The sequence below is a fragment of the Marmota flaviventris genome, chromosome 8 (assembly GCF_047511675.1).
Source record: "Marmota flaviventris isolate mMarFla1 chromosome 8, mMarFla1.hap1, whole genome shotgun sequence".
Lineage (NCBI taxonomy): Eukaryota > Metazoa > Chordata > Mammalia > Rodentia > Sciuridae > Marmota > Marmota flaviventris.
The window spans coordinates 83,455,773-83,483,030 of NC_092505.1; the positions used below are offsets into that span (position 1 = coordinate 83,455,773).

Consider the following 27,258-nt stretch of genomic DNA (forward strand, 5'->3'; position numbering starts at 1 on the left):
TTGAAAAGGCAAAATTTATACATTTATCATAAATATCATAAATCATTTTAAAATTATGAATAAAGAAATTGAAGCACTTTCTACTATGTCAAATGTCAAGCATCATTGTAGAAAGATGTTTCATATCTCAGCTCAAATGTTTAAGAAATATTATAAAAGGAATAATTTAAAACAGGTAACAAACTCCACAGGTAATAGTTAAAACTAACATATCTTCTGCTCCTGTTAAACTTGCATTCAGAGCTTTCATGATATTTGTTTCTAATTATTCCTGGGCTAGGGTTGTGGCTCAGAGATGAGCGCTTGCCTAGCAACTGTGAGGCACTGGGTTTGATTCTCAGCACCACATGAAAATAAATAAACAAAGGTCCATTGATAACTGATACACACACACACACACACAAAAATAATTATTTCTAAACTGTTTATCATAAAAATCGAGAATATTTAGTACTATTTAATATTCAACAGTATTAGACAGATTCACAAATGTTTTTTTTTTCTGTTAGCACTGTGAATTTGAACACAGTGCCTTTAAAGCAAGAATTAAATACAGCAATTTTCATCACAAAGCAATGTGTCATATACAGTTTTTCCTTCTGTATTTTAAAACTATTACTATTATCCTAACCTAAGCAACAGAAACAATGATACTTAATTAGTTGTCAAACATTTTGTATATTTTATTTTTATACTTAATAGGCACTACAAGTAGTAGTTTTTTTCTTAATGTAACTATCTGAAAGGGATAAAATTCCTTGAAGGGGTTGAAGGCACAATGTTAGGAATCTATTGGTTCTGTAAGTATGGGAAGATCAAAATAATTAATAAAAATTGTTATGATCATAGGACTTATATTCATAATCACTAAACTATGCCATTTTCTGTGATCATAAGTTTTGTGTAGCTTAAATCCATATAACATTTTAAAAACAGCTCTCTCTTGAAGCCCAACATCAAGGTGAGGGACAGACAATCTGCATGGGTACTACAAGAATACAGGGAAGAAACTGTAATATCTCAGATCCACACTGCAAGAAAGAAAGACATATAAATGTCTTTCTTTCACAGCAAGTGCTTTTGAGCTCCTTTAGAGAGTCTTAAAAGGAACTACAGCGTGCATGCAGACAGGCTGATTTTGCTCCTTAACCTGATCAAAGACTGGAAAAAGCTAAAAACCTGTAATGTCCTCCCCCTACTTCCAGTGATATTCTAAGGCCACACACAGACAACATGAAAAAACAAGGGAGGAAGGTGCCCCAAACAAACCAGGATACTGTAATAACAGAATCCATGGACAGTGAAGTTGATGAAATGTCAGAGAAGAAGTTCAGAAGGTTCATAATTAAAATGATCTGTGAATTAAAGAATGACCTAAGACCTAAATGAGCAAATACAGGCAAAAATTGATCACTCCAACAAAGAGATAAGAGAGAAAATACAGATAGCAAAAGATTACTTCAAGAAAGAGAGAGACTAAAAAAAAAAAAAAAAACAGAAATCCTTGAAATAAAGGATACAATCTCAGCACCACATACAAATACATAAATAAATAAAGGTCCATCAATAACTAATAAAAATATTTTTAAAAACTCAATAAAGCATAACCAACAGACTAGATCACTTGGAAGAAAGAATGTCAGATAATGAAGACAAAGCATACAATGTGGAAATTAAAGTTGATCACACAGTGAAGATAGTAAGAACAATGTAATGATGCAATTTAAAGAATTAGAAAAGCAAGAACAACCCAAACCCACAGTCAGTAGAAGGAAAAAAACAAAAAAGATCACAGCAAAGATAAACAAAATGCAAACCAAAAAAAAAAAAGACAAAAAGTTGGCTTTTGAAAAGAAAAACAAAAGTAACAAACTTCTAGACTAAGAAAACGTGACCCAAATAAGTAAAATCAGAGATGAAAAAGAAGCGATTACAACTGATACCACAAACAGAAGATCATTAGGGACTATTATGAGCCACCATCCACTAACAAACTGGAAAACTTTAAAGAAGTGAATAAATTTCCAGACACATATAACTTACCAAAATTGAACCATGAAGACATGGAAATCTGAACAGGCATTAACAAATAAAACAGTGAAATCTGTAATTAACATCTTCCCATAAAGAAAAAAACAAGGATCAAATGGCTTCACTGCTTAATTTTATGACATTTTTAAAGGTACTAACATCATTTCTTCTCAAACCATTCTAAAGTATTGAAAGGGAGGAAATTTTTCTAAACTCATTGTACAAGTCCAACATTAACCTGATACCAGATGAGGAAAAATTCACAACATAAATAAGAGAAAAAAAAGAGAAAAAGAAAAGTATAGACCAATATCCCTGATAAAGCCAGATGTAGACATTCTCAATAAAATACTAGTAATACAAATCCAAAATTACACAAAAAATTCTACACCACAATTTAGTGGAATTTATTTGAGATACAAAGATGGTTGGATATATGCAAATCAATAAACTTAACATATCACATTCACTAATGAAGGACAAAAGTCATATGATGATCTCAATAGATGCACAAAAAGCATTCAATAAGATTCAATAAACTTCATAAACCTCTCAAAAAATTAAGCATGGGCCAGGTGTGGTGGTGCATGCCTGTAATCCAGTCATTGGGAGGCCGAGGCAGGAGGATCATAAGTTCAAGGCCAGCCTCAGCAACTTAGTGAAGCCCTAAGCAACTTAGTAAGACCCTGTTTCAAAATTAAAAATTAAAAAAGGGCTGGGAATGTGGCTTGGTTGTTAAATGCTCCTCAGTTCAATACCTGGTACAAAAAAACAAAACAAAACAAAAAAAATTAGGCATGGTAGGAATATATCTCAACACAATAAAGGCTATATATTAAAAACTTATAGACCTCTGTTCTGGCTGTACCCAATGCTGCACCTGTGTGGATCCCTGATGCTCAGCTCCCCATCTACCAACGCATGGCTCCTCTGGCCACCTCTAACCTGGGACACTGCAACTGCTGCATTAGGCCCCTCAACCTGGTAGCCTCCATCTTGGGACACTGGAAGGGCCTGAAGGCAGCAGCCTGCCACAGCACCACCAGCCGCATTGCTGCATCTCCAAACAGGCTGCCCAATGCCGTGGCACAAGCCCACCATCGCTGTCCCATCTCTGAAAGCAGTCGCCTCCATCTTGGTACACCACCACCATCTTGGGTTACCTCCACTGCCACCATTGCCATCTTTAGTTGGGGCAGCTTCCATCTTTGGACACTAGCAAGAGCCTGGAAGCCCAACATCAAGGTACCTGCAGGTTAGTCACCTCCACCATCACCACCAACTAGGACCATGGTTTCTTCCACCCAGGGACAACAACCAGGGCCTCATAGACCATCACCAAGGTCCCTATAGGCTTGGTTACACTTGAAGTCTCCCTGCTAGGTGTACTGATAGCTACCTGCTTCCTGCAGAGGCAGGAGAGAGCTTTGCATGGAGTCAGTAGGTTAGAAGAAGGTATGAAGGCTCAGTGCCAACCAGATTCCCTGGGCCAACTCAGGCAGCACTTGCTGAGACGTGACAACAGTCCGGTCCCCAACTCCCTCCATATACCATCATCTAATCATCACTAGTCCTGCCAGTTTGGCAATCAACAGGGACTTTTGGCTCCCCAATCCCCAGTCTTCCAACATCACCCCCTAGCTACCAACCCATCTCAACACTTGCAGCTATGTGGCTGGCCTGCAGCTCTCAATGCCTGGTCCTGATCTTCCAGATACAGAACAGCTTTCCACAACAGGGACACAGCCCTCAGGACCTCTGGAGAGAGAGGTTCCTGATTGGGTAGTCAAAAGGTCAGGGGCAAGAGAGAGACAATTTAAAGACTAAATTAGAGACCAGGAATTGTAGAATCCTCAGGCAAGACCAGGCTCCCACATCACATGAGTAGACCCAAGGAGATTCCTGGGGTGCGTTCTTCCAACAGGGACCGGCAACTGCTACACCTTGCCTCTAGGATTTCCATTTTCAAGACTAACCCTCACACCCTAGTAATATTCACCATCCAGAGGGTGGAGATACCAACAAAATCCAGACAACACCACCTATCAGATGAGAAGGGAAGCAGGGAACTCAAACAGAAACAATCATTCAATTTTCCTTTGAGATATTTTTTTTTCTTTCTTGTCCCACCCTCACATCCCTAACATTTGTGAAACCAAGTACTTTTCATGCATCAGGCTACTGAGGACTGGGATGTCTGAATAGTTTATTACAGTTTTGTTATATTTTTTTAAATTTCTACAGTTTTTCTTATTTTATTTAATCTTATTCTATCTTATTTTATTTTCATCTCTTTCTCTATATTTTCCTTCCATATATCTGTCTCCCTGGAGTGTCTTTCTTTTTTCCTGCTAACAGACAACTTCCTTTGATTCCTCTTTCATGCTTCCTATGATTTAATACCTCTACATTCTCACCTCCTACTTCAATAATATCTCATCCTCAGTAACATCCTCAACATCCAACCCTATCCCTGGTTCTCTCTTTGTCCATCATTAAAAAATGTAGACCCTTTCTCAAACCTACTGTTTATATTGTAGATAATAATCGAACACATCATTTCTGTTTATTGTGGCAAAACTATAAACGTCTTAAAGGAACTATGTGGTTAAAAGCTGCATATTGTTTTCACTGGGTTCTGTTAATATTGATCTGCCCCTTAAAGTCAAGGTATTGGAAACCTGCAGGGATACTCTAAGTCTATAGGGTAGAAACTGTAATACCTTGGATCTGCTCTACTTAGAGGGGAAGACACAAGAACAACATGAAAAAACAAGGGAAGAAAGTGACCCAAATAAACCAAGATGCTATAATAGAATCCATTGATAACACCGTAAAGGAAATGTCAGAGAAGGAGTTCAGAATATACATAATTAAAATGATCTGCAAAGTAAAGGATGATATAAGAGAGCAAACACAGGCAGCATAAGATTACTTCAATAAAGAGAGATTTGGGGGGAGGGAACAAAAACAGACAGCAATCTTTGAAATGAAGGAAACAATAAACCAAATTAAAAACTTAATAGAAAACATCACCAACAGACTAGATCACTTGGAAGGCAGAAACTCAGGCAATGAAGACAAAATATATAATCTTGAAAATAAAGTTGACCATACAGTGAAGATAAGAAAACATGAACAGAACTTCTAAGAATTATGGAATAACATGAAAAGACCAAATTTAAGAATTATCAGGGGTTTTGGTGGGCGGTTGGCGTTGCGCAGAAGGCGGCGGCAGCGGTGGCTTGTGGTTCGGCCCCACCACACAGGAACAGGGCAGACGTTAGTGTGAGTGATCACTCTCGATCCCGGGAACCCGTGGCCTTAGTCCTTCAGGTGGAATAGTGTGCGACATGGGAAAGAAAACCAAGAGGACAGCTGACAGTTCTTCTTCAGAGGATGAGGAGGAATATGTTGTGGAGAAGGTGTTAGACAGGCGTGTGGTTAAGGGGCAAGTGGAGTATCTGCTGAAGTGGAAAGGCTTTTCTGAGGAGCACAATACTTGGGAACCAGAGAAAAATTTGGATTGTCCTGAGCTAATTTCTGAGTTTATGAAAAAGTATAAGAAGATGAAGGAGGGTGAGAATAACAAACCCAGGGAGAAGTTAGAAAGTAACAAGAGGAAATCCAATTTTTCAAACAGTGCTGATGATATCAAATCCAAAAAAAAGAGAGAGCAGAGCAATGATATTGCTCGGGGCTTTAAGAGAGGACTGGAACCAGAAAAGATCATTGGGGCGACAGATTCCTGTGGTGATTTAATGTTCCTAATGAAATGGAAAGACACAGATGAAGCCGACTTGGTTCTTGCAAAAGAAGCTAATGTGAAATGTCCACAAATTGTGATAGCATTTTATGAAGAGAGACTGACGTGGCATGCATATCCTGAGGATGCGGAAAACAAAGAGAAAGAAACCTCAAAGAGCTAAAGGACGGGTGGTCTCTGTCATTTCTCTTTGTACATAATACATTCGCCTCCCTGCCTTTCCCTTCTGCCCACCCTCTTCTATCCTAAACACATCCATAAAAAAAATGTGCTTATCACTGTGCTCCACAGGAGAAATGTTGGTATTGGTTCTCTTGTAACATAACTGATGGTCTGATTCATGATAAGTGTCTTTCTGTGAAGACCAGGCATTTACATACTGTGTGTAATTCCCATTGCCCTTATCTCTTCCTTCTGCTCCCCTGTGACCTCAAGATAAGTTTTAACTTTTTAATCACCTTAAGAGTCTTGATCTTTTCAGGGTTGGTTGCTTTTTAGATCGGGGGATTTTATTACAATGATGATGAATTTTGGTTTCTTGCTTTGTTTCTTAGAATATGTTGATGACCAGCTGGCCTTTATTTTGACATGTTGGGATGGAAAGAATATTGCCCATCTTTTAAAAAGCTAATAGCAACTGCCTACCTGTTGGGGCTTTCCCAACCTTCTTTAGCTCTACCCAGGAGAATGCAGGGTCCCTGATGTGGTCTTCTTCTGGGCTACCCTCTGTTGTTCATCCTCACCCATCCTCCCAGAATAACTCCGTCCTTTGGAGGACTTGAAATTTTATGTTGAAATTTATCAAGGCCCTCCTTTTAGCCCTAGGATTTTTGGCCTTGTTCTTAGTAATCCCTGATTCTCCTTCTGTAAGTTTGTCATAAAATGACAAGATTATTAACTATGGGACAGGAGGATATGGGGTAGGGGCAAGAAACAGTTGTCTTTATCATGTATGATGTGTACGTATTCTTTCCTTCCATCCCTTATATTTAGACTGTATTTATGTAGGTGTGAGTGATTGCCTGGTGCTTGCTTGTGCCAAGGTGCTAGGCACCCTCCAACCCTGCCAACTTTTGTGGCCTCCCAAAGCATTCCTGTTACCAAAGAGGCTTCAAACCTGACTCTCTCTTCTCAATGGAACTATGTTGCCCTTCCATGTCATTATTTTCAGTGGGGAATTATTGGAGGGGAGCCATTGGCCACAGTATCAATTTTAAATTTTCATTAACAATTAAAAAAAAAAAAAAAGAATTATCAGGATAGAGGAAGGCACAGAGATACAAACCAAAGGAATGAACAATCTTATGAATAAAATAATATCAGAAAAGTTCCAAAATCTGAAGAATGAAATGGAAAATCAAATACAAGAGGCTTACAGGACACCAAATGTACTAAATGACAACAGATCCACACCAAGGCACATTATAAAGAAAATGCCTAGCATACAGAATAAGGACAGAATTTTAAAGACCACAAGAGAAAAGTATCAGATTATATATAAGAAGAAATCAATTTCGATCTCAGGAGATCTCAACCCTAACCCTCAAAGCTGGGAGGTCCTAGAACAATATATACCAAGCTATGAAAGAAAATGGATGCCAACTAAGAATTTTATGTCCAGCAATATTAAGCTTCAGATTTGATGATGAAATAAAAACCTTCCATGATAAACAAAAGTTTAAAGAATTTACAAATAGAAAACCTGCACTACAGAACATCCTCATAAAAATATTCCATGAGGAGGAAACGAAAAACAACAATGAAAATCAGCAAAGGTAGGAACTACACTGTGGAGAGCTATGAGTAAACTGAGTGATGTGGAAGTCATTAGTCAGGGAACCCCAGATGTAGGAACTCCCAGGTAGAACCCCCTGGTTTGAGAATGCCTACTTCAAATTGGAACCTTGTTCTAGCTCACCACTCAAGTTCAGGCACAGTTCCAGAGATGGAAACGACCCACTATGGCCACATGGAGATGGGTTTGGCTTGCCAAAATGCCAACCAACCTGTTTACTGCAAGACCCCCGCCACATTGAGAAGCAAGCACAAAACCAAGACTTCTCCTACTGAAACCTTATCCCTGCCTTGCTTGTACTACCCCTTTAAGAAAGAATCAGAGCCATTTTTCAGTTGTTCACTTCCAGCTCCTATCAGGACTGGAAAACCCATCAGATGCTCCTCTTTCTATCTAATTTCTGGCTTTATCTTTATTTCTGATCATTTCAGACTTTTACTGCACTAGGTAGCTCACACCTTCTGACGAGAAATCTACCCTGTTCAGGTGTGATCACCTTATTATACTATACTAATAAAAAAGCCAATCAAAGGAGAAACTAAGTCAAGTTGAAAATCAAAATTAAACCAAAATGACCATGAATACAAATCATACCTCAATTGCTAATGTCCTAAACTCATCAATCAAAAGACAGACTGGAAGACTGGATTTAAAAAAAGACCCAACAAAATGCTACCTTCAAGAGACTCATCTCATAGGAAAAGACATCCACAGGCTGAAGGTGAAAGGTTAGGAAAAAACATACCACTCACATGGACTGCATAAACAAGCAGGGGTTTCCATCCTCATATCAGATAAAGTGGACTTCAAGCCAAAGTTAATCAAAAGGGATAAAGAAGGATGTTTCATACTGCTTAAAGGAATCATATATCAATAAGACATAACAATCATAAATATATATGCCCCAAACAATGGCTCATCTACATTCATCAAACAAACTCTTCTCAATTTCAAGAATCAAATACACTACAACACAATACTGGGTGACTTTAACACATTTTCTCACCATTGGATAGATGTTCCAAACAAAAACTAAACAAAGAAACTACAGAAATCAATAATAAAATCAATAACTTAGACTTAACAGACATATATAGAATATTTCATCCATCAATGAGCAAATACACTTTTTCAGCAACACATGGATCCTTCTCTAAAATAGACCATATATTATGCCACAAAGCAACTCTTAGCAAATTAAAAAAAAAATAGAGATATTACCCTGCATTCTATGAGATCATAATCTGATAGGATGAAATTAGAAATCAATGATAAAATAAAAAATAGAAGTTACTCCAATACCTGGAAATGAAATAATAAACTATTGAATGAACAATGGACAGCAGAAGACATAAGGGAGGAGATAAAAAAAAATTCTTAGAGGTAAATGAGAATACCAATAATACATATCAAAATCTCTGGGACACTGTGAAGGCAATACTAAGAGGAAAGTTCACTGCATTAAGCTCATTCATACATCTCAAAGCCCTAGAAAAAGAAGAACAAATCAACATCAAAAACAGTAGAAAACAGGAAATAATTAAAATCAGAGCAGACATCAATGAAACTGAAACAAAAAAATTGAAAAAAAAATCTTAAACTGAAAAGTTAGTTCTTTGAAAAATTAAATAAAATTGACAAACCCTTCACCATGTTAACGAAGAGAAGGAGAGAGAAAACTCAAATTACTAAAATTTATGATGAAAAAGGAAATGTCACAATGGTCACTAATGAAATACAAAAAATAATTAGAAACTATTTTGAAAATTTATACTCCAATAAAATAGAAAATCTTGAAGACACAGACATGTCTAGAGACATGATCTACCCAAACTGAATCAGGAAGTCATACATAATTTAAACAGGTCAGTTTCACACAATGAAATAAAAGATGCCTTCAAAAGCTTACCAACTAAGAAAAACCCAGGACCAGATGAATTCTCAGCTGAGTTCTACAAGACCTTCAAAGAAGAACTAATACCAATATTCCTCAAATTACTCCATGAAAACAAAAGGAGGGAACCCTTCCAAACTCATTCTATGAGGCTAGTATCACCCTGATAACAAAACCAGACAAAGACACATCAAGAGGCAAAAATTCAATAAAATTCTGGCGAATCACACACAAAAACATATTAAAAAGATACTGTACCATGATTGAGTTGGGCTCATTCAGGGGATACAAGGTTGGTTCAACATATAGAAATCAACAAACATAATTCATCATATAAACAGATAAGAACCACATGATCATCTCAATAGATGCAGAAAGGGCATTTGACAAAATACAGCACCTCTCCATGTTCAAAACACTAGAAAACTAGGGATAATAGGAACATACTTTAACATTGTAAAAGCTATCTATGCTATGCCCAAAGCAAACATCATTCCAAATGGAGAAAAATGGAAAACATTTCCTCTAAAATTGGGACAAGTCAGGGATGCCCTCTCTCACCACTTTATTCAATAACATAGTCCTTGAAACTTTAGCCAGAGCAACTAGAAAAAAGAAATTAAAGGGATACGCATAGGAAAAGAAAACTCAAACTATTACTCTTTGCAGACGACATGATTCTATACTTAGAGGATCAAAAAAATTCAACCAGAAAACTTCTAGATGTAATAAATGAATTCAGCAAAGTAGCAGGATATAAAATCATTACCTATAAATCAAATGCATTTCTGTACATCAGTGATGAATCCCATGAAAGAGAAATTTGAAAAAACTACACCATTCACAATAGCCTAAAAAAAAAAAAAAAAAGATGAAAAGACCTCGACAATGAAAACTACAGAATACTAAAGAAAGAAATTTTAGATGAAAAAATCCCCCTTGTTCTTAGATAGGCAAAATTATTATTGTCAAAATGGCCAGACTACCAAAAGCATTATACAAATTTAAAGCAATTCCAATTAAAAGCCCAATGATGTTCCTCATAAAAATAGAAAAGGCAATCATGAAATTCATTTGGAAAAATAAGAAACCCAGAATAGCTAAAGCAATCCTTAGCAAGAAGAATAAAGCAGAAGGCATCACAATACCAGAACTGAACCTATACTACAGAGCTACAGTAACAAAAACGGCATAGTATTGGCACCAAAATAGACCTGTAGAACAACGGTACAGAATAGATGACACAGAAACAAACCCACATAAATACAGTTATCTAATACTAGACAAAAGTGCCAAAAACATACATTAGAGAAAAAATTGTCTTTCAACAAATGGTACTGGAAAAACTGGAAATCTACATGCAGCAAAAATGAAATTAAATTTCTATCTCTCACCCTGCACAAGACTCAACTCAAAGTGGATCAAGGGCCTAGGAATTAGACCAAAGACCCTGCACCTAATATAAAAAAAAAGTAGGCCCAAATCTTCATCATGTTGGCTAAGACCTGACTTCCTTAACAAGACTCCTAAAGTGCAAGAAATTAAATCAAGAATCAATAAATGGGATGGATTCAAACTAAAAAGCTTTTTCTCAGCAAAGGAAACAATCAGTAATGTGAAGAAAGAGACTACAGAATAGGAGAAAATCTTTATCACACACCCATCAGATAAGAGCACTAATCTCCAGGATATACAAAGAACTCAAAAAACTTAACACCAAAAAAACACAAATAACCCAATCAATATATGTGCTAAGGAACTGAGCAACCACTTCACAAAATAAGATATAAAATCGATCAACAAACATGAAAAACTGTTCAACATCTCTGGCAATTAAAGAAATGCAAATAAAAACTAAGATTTCATCTCATTCCAGTCAGAATGGCAATTATCAAGAATACAAGCAACTGTAAGTATTGGCGAGGATGTGGGGGAAAAGGTACACTCATTTACTACTGGTGGGATTGCAAATTGGTGTAATCACTATGGAAAGAAGTATGGAGATTCCCTAGAAAACTTGGAATGGAACCACCATTTGACCCAGCTATCCCACTGCTCAATCTATACTCAAAGGACTTAAAATCAACATACTACAGTGATGCAGCCACATCAATGTTTATAGCAGCTCAATTCAAAAATAGCTAAACTATGGAACCAACCTAGATGCCCTTCAATAGATGAATTGAAAAAGAAACTCTGGTATATATACAAAATGAAATATTACTCAGCCTTAAAGAAGAATATAATTATGGTATTTGCAGGCAAATGGATGGAACCGGAGAGTATCATGATAAGCGAAGGAAGTCAATCAGGCCAAATGTTTTCTGTGATAAGAGGATGATGATCCATAAAGGGGGGAGGGGCAAGGAAAGAATGGAGAAACATTGGATTGAGCAAAGGGGAGAGAGGACAGGGAAAGGGGTATGGGGCTGGAAGATGGTGGAATGAAATGGACATTATTACCCTATGTAAGTGTATGATTGCATGAATGGTGTGACTGCATTGTGTACAACTAGAGAAATGAAAAATTGTACTCCATTTGTATACAATGAATTGAAGTGCATATTCTGCTGTCATGGATAACTAATTAGAACAGCAACAAACAAACAAACAAACAAAAACACCTACAGATAACATCAGAGTGAATGGGAAAAGCCAGAATCATTTCCTCTAAGACCAGAAACAAGACAAGGATGTCCACTTTCATCAACCTTATACAAGATGGTATTGAAGGTTTTGGCCAAAGCAATTTGGCAAGAGAAAGAAATTAATGACACTCAAATTTAAAAAGGAAGAAGCTAAATTATCCCTGTTAGAAAATGACATGATTTAAAACCTTAAGACTCTACCAAAAAACTGGTAGAATTGATAAACAAATACAGTAGGGGCTGGGTGTAGTGGCGCATGCCTGTAATCCCAGTGGCTCACGAAGTTGAGACACAAGGATGGCGAGTTCAAAGCCAGCCTCAGTAATGGCAAGGCTCTAAGCAACTCAGTGAGACCCTGTATCTAAATAAAATACAAAACAGGGCTGGGATGTGGCTCAGTGGTTGAGTGCCCCTGAGTTCAATCCCTGGTACCAAAAAAAAAAAAAGCAATGGACTTAAAAAAAAAATCAGTAAGGTGCAAGACACAAAATGAACATAAAAAAATCTGTACCTTTACTATATACATCAAAAAGAAAACTGTTGAGAAAGAAGTCAAGAAAGGAATCCACTCACATTAGCTTAAAACATAAATAAATGAACTATTTAGGAATAAATACAATCAAGACAGTGATTGATCCTTACAATGAAAATGTCAAAACAGTCATGAAATAAACTGAGCAGGACACAAAAAAACTGAAAGACATCCCATGCTTATGCATTAGAAGAATTCATATGGTTAAAATGTCCATACTATGCAAAGTGATTTATGGATTTTATGAAATTCCTATTAAAATACCATTGATATTCTTTCACAGATATTGGGAAAAAACTCCCTAAAATTTTTATGGAAACACAAAAGACCCCAAAGAGCAAAGCAATCCTGAGCAAAAATAACAAAGCTGGAGGGCATTACCACACTTGACTTCAAAACATTAGTTCAAAGATTTAGTAACTAGAACAGCATGATACTGGCACAAAAACAAACACATAGACAAAAGGAATAGAATACTGAATTCAGAAATAAGCCTATGTTATTTTAGTCAGTTTTTTCACTACTGTGACCAAAGAACCTGACAAAAACAATTTTAGAGAAGAAAAAATTTATCTGTGGGCTCAGAGTTTCAAAGGTCTCAATCCATAGACAGCTAGCTCCATTCTTTAGAGATCAAAATGAGAAAACATCATGGCAGAAAAGTGTGGCAAAGGAAAGTGGCTGAATACATCATATCAGAAAGCAGAGAGGTAGAGAGACTCCACTTGCCAGATATAAAACATATACTCCAAAGGAATCTTCAGTGACTTACTTCCTCCAGCTAATAGGACTGAATGTTCACACCACAAACACAAATCTTGGAATAACAATGTCAATTACCCTGATCTGAATCAAAGTACACTTTATATACAAATATTGAAATATCCCACTGTACCCCACAAACATGTACAATTTCTATGTGTCAATTAAAATTAAAATACATTTTGGGGAAAAAAAACTCCTCTGAAAAAAGTTGATAAAATAATAAGACATATTATATTTCATAAACATACTATTGATCCATAATTAATCCTCATATCTTTTTAAGTTCTCACTGATTATAAAATTATAATGATGAAGTAATTATCCAAGCTGTGTACTTTTTTCTTCTACTCAGGAAATTCCCTGGCTGAGAGAGATGACAGAACTGAAAGCAGATATTTTACTTATAGTTATCTAATTACTCAGAAATCACTCCAGTCACTTAATAATTGCAAGCTCCTGCCCTGGTGCTTTTCCACAGAAATCTGTAAGACTGTCTCCATCACCTTAAGTGTAATATTCCTTAATTATAAGGGCAAAATGCCCTTGTTGTCACCACCACTATAGGCATCCTGATCTTCCTTCACCTACTTCATTGTTTCAATATATGTATCACTTAATATGACAGAATTTGTTAATTTTATTTATTACTATACCCACTAAAACATAAGCACCAGAGGTCAGACATGTAGTTTCACTGTTTTTGTTCCCAAACAAATTCCCCTCACCAGAACAGTGCCTGGCACAGAACAGATACTCAATAAATAACTTGATGAATTAATATGTACGTGCATGAATAAATGTACAAAAGAACAAAAGAAAAATAAATGACTATTGAAGTATAAACATATAACTATTTTATGAATGATCAACAGTCATTACTATCTTTTTTTAATAGTCATTAATATCATTGACTTTAGAAATCACTGATTCTCTGCTTAAACACTGTAGAGACCAATTCAACCTAACTTTTCATATATATCTCTAATAGAGTTTTACTTCAGATTCAGTATTGATTATATAAACCACATACCTTCCCTAATTAGTTAAATCCATAAAAATTTTAAAGTATAAGCTTAACAATAAATGATACAATTAGATTTTTAACGTTTGTAATCAAAGCTTCCAAACTGCCTCACTTAAAAAAATCTTCATTCTCCTGAGGAACAATGAGAACTAAGACTTTTTCATTTATCCACATGATAAGTTGATTTTTTTTTAATCCTTAATAGTGAATCACAAGAATGAGGGAAAAGAAATAAGAAGGCAAGGACAATATTTAGTTAGCTTCAAGTTAAAGAGAAATTTAAACTAAGGAACTTTCACTTTACTACCTACCATAGCTATAGCACCATCCGGTGTTTACCACACATAAATGCTATGACAACAAAAGATGTTTGTCACTTTGTTCTTAAAAAATGTTCAGGCAGTCGGACAAAATGATATAACTGTATGACTAAGATGGTAATGACACAGATCATATGTGTAAGATGGAAAAATAAGAAATAAATATTACAAAATCAATGTGGCATTAGAAAAATAAACCATTTAAATAATTTGCAAACAAGAATCTTCTCAAAAAAAACAAAAAACAAGGACAATGGCAAAATATGTTATTAAAAGAGAAAAAAATTTAAATTATTCTAGAATCTTGTTAATAGACAATTTCAAACTAAATTTGATAGAAAGAAAATTGTCAACTAAAACATGAGTTTATATTTTAATACCCAGGAGATCTAATTATAAGACTTGTTCCATAACAGAATCTTAATTCTTTATCCCTATTTTATAAGAAGGCCTCAATAATCAGTAATTTTCAGTTAATTACATACATTTTATTGTACTAGGGCACAACTATTTTAGTTAATACAATACTTTGTAACAGATAACTTCTTTATCGGTTAAGGCCACTGCCCCTAATTTACAATGACACTGTTACTTACACCAATACAGGCTTTCCAGATATCCTAGGATGTCTTAACACTTCTGACATTGTCTCTTTTGTCTCTTCCATTCTCTCTTCATCACTGGAATCCACAACGAATATTACCCCATAGGATTCAGCATAGTAATTCTTCCAAATTCCCCGAATTCTTTTGCCACCTCCCAAGTCAAAGATGGTGACTTCAAACTTTCCTTGTCTAAGGTCAATTTTAGAAAATCCAACAGTAGGAGCTACATCTTCAGGGTGTTCTGTTTAAAATGACACAAAAGGAACAATCTTTAGACTTTAAATAACATTAACTCTAGTATTTTAATGTCATTTAAATACTAAATGGAATATTTACCACTTGTTTATGCAACAGACACTACATCTAAACATACTGGTTTGGTAAGAGGCTAGATAATACAAAATATCCAACTATATTTTTTATTCCATGCAGATAGAAATTTCTGTATTTTTTAAGATGCTATAATCCCAGCACCTAATAGGTATTCAGTAAGTATATGTTAAATGAATGAATAAATTCTTGTCGTTAATGCTATTTCCTCTCCAACTTAAAAACAATAAGTGTCAACCTTTCAATGCCATAGTCAACCCTAGGGACAAATTCTGTGGAGTTAAAAAGAAAATGATAAACATTTAAAGAATAAAATGGTTTAGAAGAATCATAATATAGGAGAAACTACAAAAAAAAAAAAAACCTCTTTTAAACTAGATAAGTTAGAGCTACAACTAAGTAAAGATTTTTGATAACAGCTTGCAAATAAAATAAAGAGACTACATTATTTCTATAGATATATGTACTAGATGCTCCAAATAATGTATAATTGAAGGTTTTCTGTTTTTAGGGGAAGCGCTTCTGTATATGACAGAAAAAAAAAAGTCTAGGGTGCACATGATTATATCAATGAGTGGTAATGACAGAAAAGGATTAACAAGAGATCTCTGAAGGTCATTTTTTTTTTTTTAAGGGAGAGAGAGAGAGAGAGAGAATTTTTTAATATTTATTTTTTAGTTTTCGGCGGACACAACATCTTTGTATGTGGTGCTGAGGATCAAACCCGGGCTGCACACATGTCAGGTGAACGCGCTACAGCTTGAGCCACATCCCCAGCCCCTCTGAAGGTCATTAAAAAAAATGGGGAGATGGGAATTAGACCTAAAAATTAGGTAGGCAGAAGCATAATGTAAGCAAGGGAAATGAGAATCAAGAAAATAGCCACAAACTGAAGCTAATCCTTAAGACTGTAAATGCAGACTGAAGCCAGACTGAAGAGGGGTCCAAAGTCAGAGAATAGAGAATCAATGAAGGTATTTGGAAGACTATTAAAGGTGACTGAAGAAATGCTTTATTAAAATTCATTTTGCAAAAATCTCTACAATGAAAATGAATGACACATACTTTTCAGAAAGGTATGAACATAAAAACAAAGGAATGGAAAAGATATAACCCTTGAAAGATTAGTAGAACCTGCTAATAGGTTCAAGTTTCATGTTTGTCTCTTCCATTCCCTCTACATCACTACAATCTACTATAACTACTACTCTAGGACTTTGTGTAGCACTGTATGATTAAAACAGTAGCAAAAACTACATGAGGCCCTTAAAATTAATTAAAATAAAATAAAATTAAAAAATTTTTTTCTCAGTTGTACAAGCTATATTTCAAGTGCTCAAAAACTACATGGATTTTTCAGGTCCACCCTACTGGACAGAGTAAATACAGACCATTCCCACCACTGCAGAAAATAATACTGACCAACCTTAGTTTAGAGAGTAAGATTCCCACATTGAGCAAAACATAAGAAGATAAATGTAAAAGGCACTTTCTGGGCTTAGGTATAACTGAGAAACACATCTGCACTGCACGACTTTCTTTTAACAAGTACCTCTGCAGAGTTCACACAATGCCTGAGAAAGTTATTAGAGATATTTAAAGTCACATTTTTGCTATATCTTCATTTTCTAGAAAAAGCAAAAAGCAAGATTAGACCTAATATAAGCAGCCTGATTTTCAAGAAACAGTATCACAGTACATCATTAAAAATATGGAGCTAGTATTGGCCAGAACTGGTTTTCACAGACAAAATAAGCAAATAAGCAGTTGTCTTTTTTTTTTTTTTTTTTTTTTTTTTGTGGTGCTGGAGATTGAACCAAGGGCTTTGTGCATATGAGGCGAACACTCTACCATCTGAGCTATATCCCCAGCCCTAGGCAGTTGTCTTTGAGAATGAATTAAGTCAAGTCAGAGGAAATCACAAATGAAAACAAATCCACTACTATGGAGCAGAGATAGGAAACTAATGTGTACTAAATGTCTATTCAATAACAGAAATTTTCTAGGAATCATGGTACAAAGAGCAATAAAAATATGGTTGATATCCTCACAGAACACTGAATGCCAAAACAGAGAGAATATTACTGAGGATAACAGAATTTTTATGTTCTATGAAAAAGACTTAGGATAGTGTGAGGGAATTCAAGAAGGAAGGGATGAATTATAGTCTAGAGAGGCTTCAGAGAAGTGAAATGTGAGTGAAGTCATAAAGCTACATAATTCTAACAGAGGGAGAACAACATTCTAGGCAGAGGGAGCAATGTAAGCACAGATAAAATGAGAGCAATATTCCCAAACAACTGATACACACTAAGAATGTTTTTTCAAGTTTACTTCTAGGTAGAGATAGGATACAAATACAAGTCCTCTCAAAAGCCTCTGCAATTGAAATAGAGGTCTTTAGGACTACAAAAGCCAGAATATGGAATGCCCTCTACTCTCTACTGATTCCTATACAGGATTTGCATTTCAAGACTTAAGCGTAAATTCAAATGCAACTTTCCCCATAAATCCTTTTCTGTTGATTCCTTTTCACTTCTATTATCACCTTTACCCTCTACCATAATATCCTATCTTCTAAATGACCTTCATATGAGCCTACATCTTCCCATCATGTGGGACTAAGTCTTTGTATCCTTAGCACTCACCACAACATACATAGTGCTTCAAACTATAACACAATACTGCTAAAATAACTAATGTTTCCAGGTGCAGTAGTGTACGCTGAAAATTCCAGTGGCCTGGGAGGTGGAGGCAGGGGGATCCTGAGTTCAAAGCCAGCCTCAGCAATTTAGCAAGGCCCTGTCTCTAAATATAATATTAAAAAGGGCTGGGAATATGGCTCAGGGGTTGAGTGCACCTAGGTTCAATCTGTGTTAGCAAAAATAAAAAGTAAAAATAAAATAAAATAGCTGATGCTGCTGTTCTTGCCCTTCAACATATGTATCCATCTACCCATGCAATCATTATTAAGGACTTATTATAGATGAACTGCATTTCTTGATGCTATTTTTCAATGTAAAATGTAATTTTTATAGTTACATTAACCACAGTTTATCTGTCATTAAAGGACTTTTTATCATGTATGCTATATCTCATTGGCTATATTTAGTTGGTTAGTTTTAATTTAATGCTTTATCCTACAGTGTAGCTGTGGTGTGATAGTGAGTTTCTTGGGTCCTGAAGATATATCACCACCTAGGTATCTTAAAGGGTGTGAATTGGGAGAAAAGCCCTTAGTAGTTATTCCTGAAAACTGAATGCAACAAGATAGCTTGTATACCACGTAATCAGAGGACTTTTACTTCTTAATACCCTGCAAAACTTACTATTGTAAAAAAACATTTTGCCACCACAAATTCTATAATGTAAATTCCATGTGTATTGTGTATTACAAAATATTGTCTATGATGTCCTCAAGAAATGCAGAGGTATGCTAACTACATTTTTACTTCTACGTCACCTGGCTATATGTCCAAATTCTGACCAAGAACATACATGTAGAAAATGGATATTGTTAAAGACAAGGATATGCCATTGTTTTTTTGCATTTACCGTCCTTACATTTTAGAACACAGACACCAACCTCCTAGCTAAAAAGAGACCTCAAGGAGCCTCTGTTTCTCTGCATCTATTGAAATTTGAACCCTAATATTAGGCTGGTACTAACAAGCTAGAACCCAGTCATGAAAGTCTCAAGTATATTAAGAATATAAAGTAACTGAGTGCATACTATATAAACCCAATTATTATGTGATAAAACAATTTAGCATAAATATGTAAATTCAGGATAATTTATTAGATTTTGGAATAATTTTCAGCTTACCTCCTTGGATTCCTTTTGCTGTTGCTGTTTTGCCAGCATTATCAAGTCCCACCATCACAAGAGTCACCTTTCTTAAAAGAAGAAAAGTTTAAAATCACTTTCTTTGTTAACTTAGTATTAGGAAAACAAAAGCAAAGAAATAAATGCAGCTTCATTTACTCAAGCAGCATTTAAGAAGCATCTACAAAATACAAGTCAATTTGTTGAAGGACAGGAGAGATGATAAATAAAATGTAAATTTAAATTTAAAAGTCAAATAAAGTACAAAGTATCATCCTTTTGTTCTCTAAGCAAATAAAATTGTGCAATAGATAACCTAAGAGCTAAAGAAGAAAAAAGGGAAAGAAAACATAAAGGAAGGTAAGGATATACAGACTAACCCTAAATTGCTTATCACAGCTAAAGACTTAATTTTCTAGTTAAATGAATTCCAGGGATTATTACAAATCTGCTTATCTTATGAAAGTACATAAGAAAAGAATTCTTGCTAGGTTGTAGGCTCAACTTTGTTTCTAGATATGTAGTACCTTACAAATTTAAGTCTTAAATGAAGTACAATAATATGATTATTAACTTAATTGCTAAAATATTTTGAAAGTCTTCCCAGAACATAAAGTTTAAAACATTTCTGATGATATAAAATCCAGAGTTAAAAACAAACCAGCAAACAATAATACAACAACAAATTCAATCTACTGAAGACAGGTAAGTTAAATAATTTGTCAAAGGTTACACAATTCATCAGTTACAGAATCTGGATGAACCGAATTCACCTTTTAGGACCTTCTTAAGCCTGAGAAAGGTTACAAAGGAACAAACTGATTACACTGGTCTTATTAACTTGGTGATTCTGTCCATCAATTAAAACTTATGTTTGTTCCAGACTGAATATTTCTACAATGTAAAAGGTGAGACAGTTCATTATCACCATGGATATGGGAATTAAAATTGCTCTGGGGATACAGAGACAAAGACAAAGGTTAACACAGCTGCCATGTTAGGACCATAGGGAAATGCTACATTTTTACAGGATAAATACAAGTATACTCTGTTCTCACTGGCAATTATCCCAAGGAGAGTAAAAACAGAACTCAGATGGCAGCAAAGAGTGTTTTCTAATTTTTCTAGGCATTGTTTTCTTGGATGTGGACTTTTTTTTTCTCTCAAATTCTAGATGTATTCAAATGATCCACATAAAAAGAGAAGGACAAAGTAAAGATATGAGGCTGACCAGGAATTGATCACTTACTAAGGTAGAAAAACTCAAGTCTTACAAAAACCAAATTTGTTACCTATTAGATAATCACTGACAACTCCTATACACCAAATACCAATGTTGTTAAGTACTAAGGGAAATCTGCTAATTAAAGCAACTACTACCAAAACAAAACACAAACACACACAAAACTTCTTCTTTATTAAGTTTACATTTTAGAGGCAAGAGAAAAAAAGAATGATAAAGTAAATACATCAAGAATATGTGATAGAGTATGTTAGAAAATTATGTTCATTGGAATAAAGAACAGAGTATAGAGCAAGATAAGGGGGACCACCAGTGGGGTAGGAAGTGGGGGCAGCTATATAGGGAGATCAAGACAGGTCTCACACAGAAGGTGAAATATAGCAAGAACTTGAAGTAGGGATTTAGTTACACATGTACCTGAGGGGAAAGAGAGAACAGATGGTGTAGACATAAAGGTCAGGACATGTGATAACATCCAAGTATCCACAAGGAGGCCACTGTAGTGAAACCAAGTGAGGTAAAGGTAGACTAGAAGGAAAAGAGATCAGACACACCTCAGATAACTTTTACAGGCTACAGTAAGGACTCTGACTTTCACTATGAAGAAATGAATTTATTCTGCATGTTCACTTCCTTTGTTATCCAGAAACCTTAGTCTTATCTAAATATTTCAACATCGCATACTCACATCAGGGAATAACAGAATGTCTACTCTTGAATCAGTGTAAGAATAAGATAAATCACAATAAGCAGCATTCAGAGTCCATTCCCAACAAGCTGATGGTGAGGCCAGTGGGAATGCCAAAGAGAATTTAGCAGATACTGAACTTATGGAGATGAGGTAGTATGTAAGGTACATATACCTGTATCCATGTGGAAATTTTACCTGCATTATCAAGTTTTCCAACTATGAATTTGCTTTCTAAGGAAGCTAGGAAATATTTAGAACGTAATTTTATTATTTTGTTTGAAGAACTAAATTATTAGTTGAACTATTAATAAATGTCAAGAATGAGATAAAAGTACAAAAACATTTCCTAAACACAATATAGTGAACGGCTATCCAGAAAAGATGAATATTGTAGCATTTTGCAACTAGGAATACAGCTCAGGTATGTCACACATAGGAGGGAGAAGAGCCAGGGGAAAAGGAAGAATGAAACTTCAAGAATCTTTTAAGTAAACATGAAGAGTATGCTGGGCACAGTGAGTGACGCACACCTGTAATCCCAGCGCTCAGAAGGCTGAGGCAGGAAAATCTCAAGTTCAAAGCTAGCCTCAGCAATGGTGAGGCACTAAGCAACTCAGTGAGACCATGTCTTTAAATAAAATACAAACAGGGCTGAGGATGTGGCTCAGTGGTCAAGTGCCCCTGAGTTCAATCTTGAGTTCAATCCCCATCCTCCCCACAAAAAACATGAAGAGTATAATCAGGAAAAAAAGAAAGAAAGAAATAATGAGGAGACCAAATGACATCACTGGGGAAAGTTTCCAACAGGGTTAAGATATAAATAATATCAAACACTGTGAAATTTTATAAAATAAAATTTTACAAAATAAAATAAAATTTTATAAAATAAAATAATCTTTTCAGTAACTACCTCAAATGAAGTAGCTCAGAATTAAGTGCTCTCAGTTTTTCTCAACCCTGCAATAAGCAAAGCTTTGAATTTTTATTGCATTTGATATTTCAAAACTATTTTATTCTATCATGTTTAAGTTACTCAAGGTTTCAGTATAAATAAGAAGTAGTCTATAACAGTTTCCATGGAAAGTTTAAATACAAATTTTTGTAAAAATAATTACTATTATTCCAAAGAGTAACTTGAGCCGTTTTGTTTATCCTAAAATTTACTCACATTTATATATATATATATACACACACACACATACATATATACACACACACTAAATCAGGTAGCCAGGTAATCTGGCTCATTCAGCAAGGCATCCTGGAATGCCCCCACATTTAGGCCTACTACAATCATAATTTAGTTTCTGCATCTAACAAAAAGATTACCTTTAACTAAAGTCATGAATTGCATGTTATTAATAAAACCTAACAACATGTTTATACAAATCTGACAATGGAATTTTTTCTGCTTAAAATTATAGAATTCAAGTAAATCAGCTCAGCAGTCTCCTCCTGCTGCTTCCCAGCAGGCCTATAATGACTAACATTCCTCAGCCCTTCAAAACCATTACACACAACTTTTCACAGTCTCTTCCACCAGAATTTTCCTTTATTAAAAAATACAACATAAATATATTTTCTGATCCCCCACTTGTTGAGTAAATATTATATAAAATTAAAGTATATAATTTTAAATTGAGAAAGCACTGTAATTAATTAGATTTTTATAACTTCACATCAAAAAAACAGTTCAATGTGATAATGTAATTAAAATCATGTATCTTTATTACATTGGCTACAGTTTTCTGAAATACCTTACAAGCACATGGATTCAAGATAATAAAAGAAAGATTTTTAAAACTGAAATAATTCTTAGAGAGGAAATAAGAGATCAAAAGTTCTGTTTTATAATATTTTAGCTATTTGCCTCACCAAGTAAAGACTTCTATACTTGAGGGGCTAATATTTGATGTTGTTCAAGTCTACATAGTGGCTAACAGACTCCAAAATTAAGTTCACAAGGATATCTTATCTCAGGGTTCCTTTCAACATAACATATATATATTGAGATATCAGAAATATAAGCAGCATAATATTGGAGATTACTAAATGTAGAAACCATTTATATTCTGAATCTTGTTTGAATGGAAATATTACAATATTTTTAATATTTTGAAGGTTAAACTTTCTCATAAGTCAAGTAAAAAAGATAATACTTCATCTGAGAAAAGGTATTTTTAACTTCAAAAATATTATTTAAGTCAAGGAATACTTTACTGAAAGCACTAAAAAGCAAAGCCTGACACATGAAAACTCTACTACCTAAAATACTTAAAACTATATGGTTCAAGTTCTAAACTTAAGCATGAGCATATACATAAATTCTAAAAGTAATATAAACATATCTAAAAAGGGACTTAGAAATATTGTTTCATGACACAATGAGAAAGTGAGAAAAACACACAAACATGGATTGGAAAAAAATCACCAAAAAAGATTCATGGTATTATTTTATTGTGAAGGTATACTACTTTCTGACATTTTAATTCAAATTGCAGATCTCTGCATAAAATTACATCAAAACTATTAACTATATTTACTGAGCACTAATAAGTGGTGAGAGCACCAAATTTGGGATCATATCTTAGCTTTTAAGCTTTGATCAAGTCAAATTCTTAGTGTCAGTTTTTTCATCTTTAATATAAAAGGGGTAGGGGACTGGAGGGCATAGCTCAATGACAGAGCTTGGGCTTAACATGCATGAAGCCCTAGGTTTAATCTCCAGTACCACAAAAAAGTTATATTATATGTAAAATATTGAAGTCAAATAGGAGTGTCTCTAGCTCCTTTTCTATCCCTCAATTCTACAATTCTCACTATTCATAAACAAGCATTAAAGAGATAAAAAAGAAATGTAAGTCATTCCAGTTCAGCATATAGTACATTAGGTAATCCTTGCTAATCTGTATGTACAGCTTAATTAGGATAATAAGAACTCAGCAAAGTCTATAAATGGTCTAGATTTAGTTATATTTATTTAGGCCCAAAAAGTGATATTGGACAGCTTACATCCCCTATGGAGGGAAAAAATGTAGCAGAGATGATGTACTATATCACAGTATTCTTTATAAGACTCCACATCTATGTATAGAAAGCAATGATACATATTGCTAAGTGTGATTTCTAAGTCTCTTCTTTTAGACTTGATCACAGTGAGTAATCATTTACCAACAAATTTGAAGTAAAGTTTGAAAGGCTGAATTGTGAGGCTGAAAAACACAGAAGGGAAAAAAAAAATTAGTTCCAGATAGTGATTATCACTGGGAAGGATAGTGGGGATGAATGTGGTGCAGAAAGCCTCAGGGATTTGTTACCCATTTCTTTAAAAATAAAACTGAAATGTGATATTAAAAGCTAATATTTGTAAAACCTGGGTGGCAAGCACATAGGTACTTATATTTTTCTTTTCTTTAATTAATTAAAAAAAACTTTTTAATGCTAGACCTTTTGTTGCTAAAATGTATTCACTTAAATTGGTCTTAATTTTCTACTTCTCTTAAGTGGACCATGCCTAAAAATATGTTCTTAGATAGATTAGAATGCATAAATTTCTCCCAGACCCAGAAAAAATTACATAGTTTCTTCTAAACTCTTCTGATTCTCTCTAAACATCTTGTGAATCATCATTCAATGCTTTCATATTTACAATCATATTTTATAATATTATATATATTTTATATATATATATATATATATATATATATATATATATATATGAATGACATCTAGGCACCTAGATGTTACTTGGTATAAATCTCAATAACTCAAGTATATAAATGATAATATGATAAAGGTGAGGCTAGCTATAATGTCCAGATATTTACAGAACATTATGGCTGGAAAGATTCTGTACTCAGGATTAAGGCTGCTTCCTATACAAAATCACAGTAAATGTTTAAAAACAAAGTATAAAAGTATTTTTGAAAAAAGCATAGGTGAATATAATCTTGGAATACTGGTGAACTCCCTAAACATGATATTGAAAGAATGTTATATCTGAATAAAAAAAATTTTAAGCAGCTTTGTTTCATAGACAACCAAAGAATTCAACAATCTAACAGTGGAAGGAAATCCCTGCAACATGTATAACAAAGAAAAGTTACTACTGTAAACACTTAGACTCTTTAAAAACTCAGTAAAAAATGTACCTTCCCTAGTGGAAAAACTGTAAAGAAAATCGGTGTAGAAATTGGTTGAAAATAAATCATTTCTGAAGAGCAGTTTGGCAATAACTATTGTTAAAAGACAAACTTTAGGCACATTAAAATTTTAATTTAATCATTCATCATCATTCATTGATGCCCATTAACTATTTACTGGGCGTCAGTATGGTGGCACACACCTGTAACCCCAGCATAGTCAAAATAAGGACATCTCAAGAGGAATTAAACAATTTAAGTACCCCAAATCTGTCATGACCAGATGTCATGAAAGAATGGCCTGTAAAGAGTCCATATAGCCAGGCTCAGGTCAAATCACAACCTGTAAGAAATTCAGATAACATCCCAAAAGCAACTAGGAAATATTGAAGATTTAGAATCATTTGCATATTGAAAAAAATGAAAGACAGCAGTGTAGATAATAAATTGGAATCGAAGAGTAGAAAGTCTGTAAAAGAAATATGGGAGAGAAAGAACAGAAATCTGAACTAAAACAGAGCAATGTACAGGGAATGTGGAAATAGTCAAAGAAGTTTAAGAGATATAGTAATCCCCTCTTTCTGTAGTTTCAGTTGCCTGGGGTGTATTAACTTTCCATCACTATAAAATAATATATAATTAAATTATAAAGAGAAGAGGTTCATTTTGGCTCATAATTTTGGAGGTTGCAATCAATAATCAATTGGCTCCAGTTGTGGGTCTATGGTGAGGCAACACATCACAGTGGAAGCACATGGTGTAGCAAAAGTATTTACACCATAAGCCAGGAAGAGAGAAAGAGGAAGGGGCTAGGCTACCACACCCAGTTTGAGACCATACCCTCAGTGATCTCCTACCAGTATGGGCCCTACTTCCTAAAAGTTTCACCACCTATCAATAGCATCAAGGAAGCAAGCTTTTAACCCATGGACATTGGGGGACACCCAGTGAAACTGTAGCATGCAGCTTATTGTGATGCAAAAATATAAAATTCTAGAATCAGTTTAGAAGTTTTAAATTATATTGTTTTGAGAAGTATGATGAAATTTTGTGCCATGATACTGTCCTACTTGGCTGTGAATTATCCCTTTTTATCCAGAGTATCCATACTATATATGTTACCCACCCATTAGTCATTTAGTAGCCTCAGTTGCATCACAGTGCTTGTATTCAAATGCAAGGATATGGATGCTGGCCATTTTATTATAGGACTGTTATAACTGGTCCATAATTATTAGTTATAGTTGCTAATGTCTTGTTGTAACTATATATTAAACCTTATCATTGGTATATACGTAAAGCAAAAAATATAGTATATAGATAGTATTTGGTATCATCCACAATTTCAGGCAACTACTGTGGGTCTTAGAATCTACACCTTACAGATAAGGGAAAACTTCTGTATTAAACAGGTAGAACCAATAAACCTGGCAATGCAGGAGAATAAAATACAAATGGTTTTCATAATTACTTCTGACTTCTGATTTGGGTAACAGCGAGGCAAAACAAATTCATTAATATGAAACCCAAGAAAAGCAATGTGAATGTGTAGAATGGAAATGAGGTGGGACATAATTTTGGATGTGTTGAAACTGAGGATTCTCTGGAAATTCGATACATAAATCTTAGTAGATCAGTCTTAGTAC

The 27,258-nt window shown here is 34.6% G+C and overlaps 1 protein-coding gene and 1 pseudogene across 2 annotated transcripts in view; one reads left to right on the forward strand and one right to left on the reverse strand.

Moving 5' to 3' along the window:
• The window catches only part of Arl13b (ARF like GTPase 13B), a 75,562-nt gene that overhangs the window by 43,533 nt on the left and 4,771 nt on the right, over positions 1 to 27,258 (reverse strand). For both annotated transcript variants that reach the window (XM_071615432.1, XM_027943267.2), the window contains exons 2-3: positions 19,537 to 19,607; positions 15,372 to 15,621 (exon numbers count right to left, since the gene is read on the reverse strand). In XM_071615432.1, coding sequence (XP_071471533.1) covers positions 15,372 to 15,621; positions 19,537 to 19,607 — 321 coding nt within the window. The remainder of the gene's footprint in view (positions 1 to 15,371; positions 15,622 to 19,536; positions 19,608 to 27,258) is intronic.
• On the forward strand, positions 5,243 to 6,330 carry LOC114099045 (chromobox protein homolog 5 pseudogene; annotated as a pseudogene).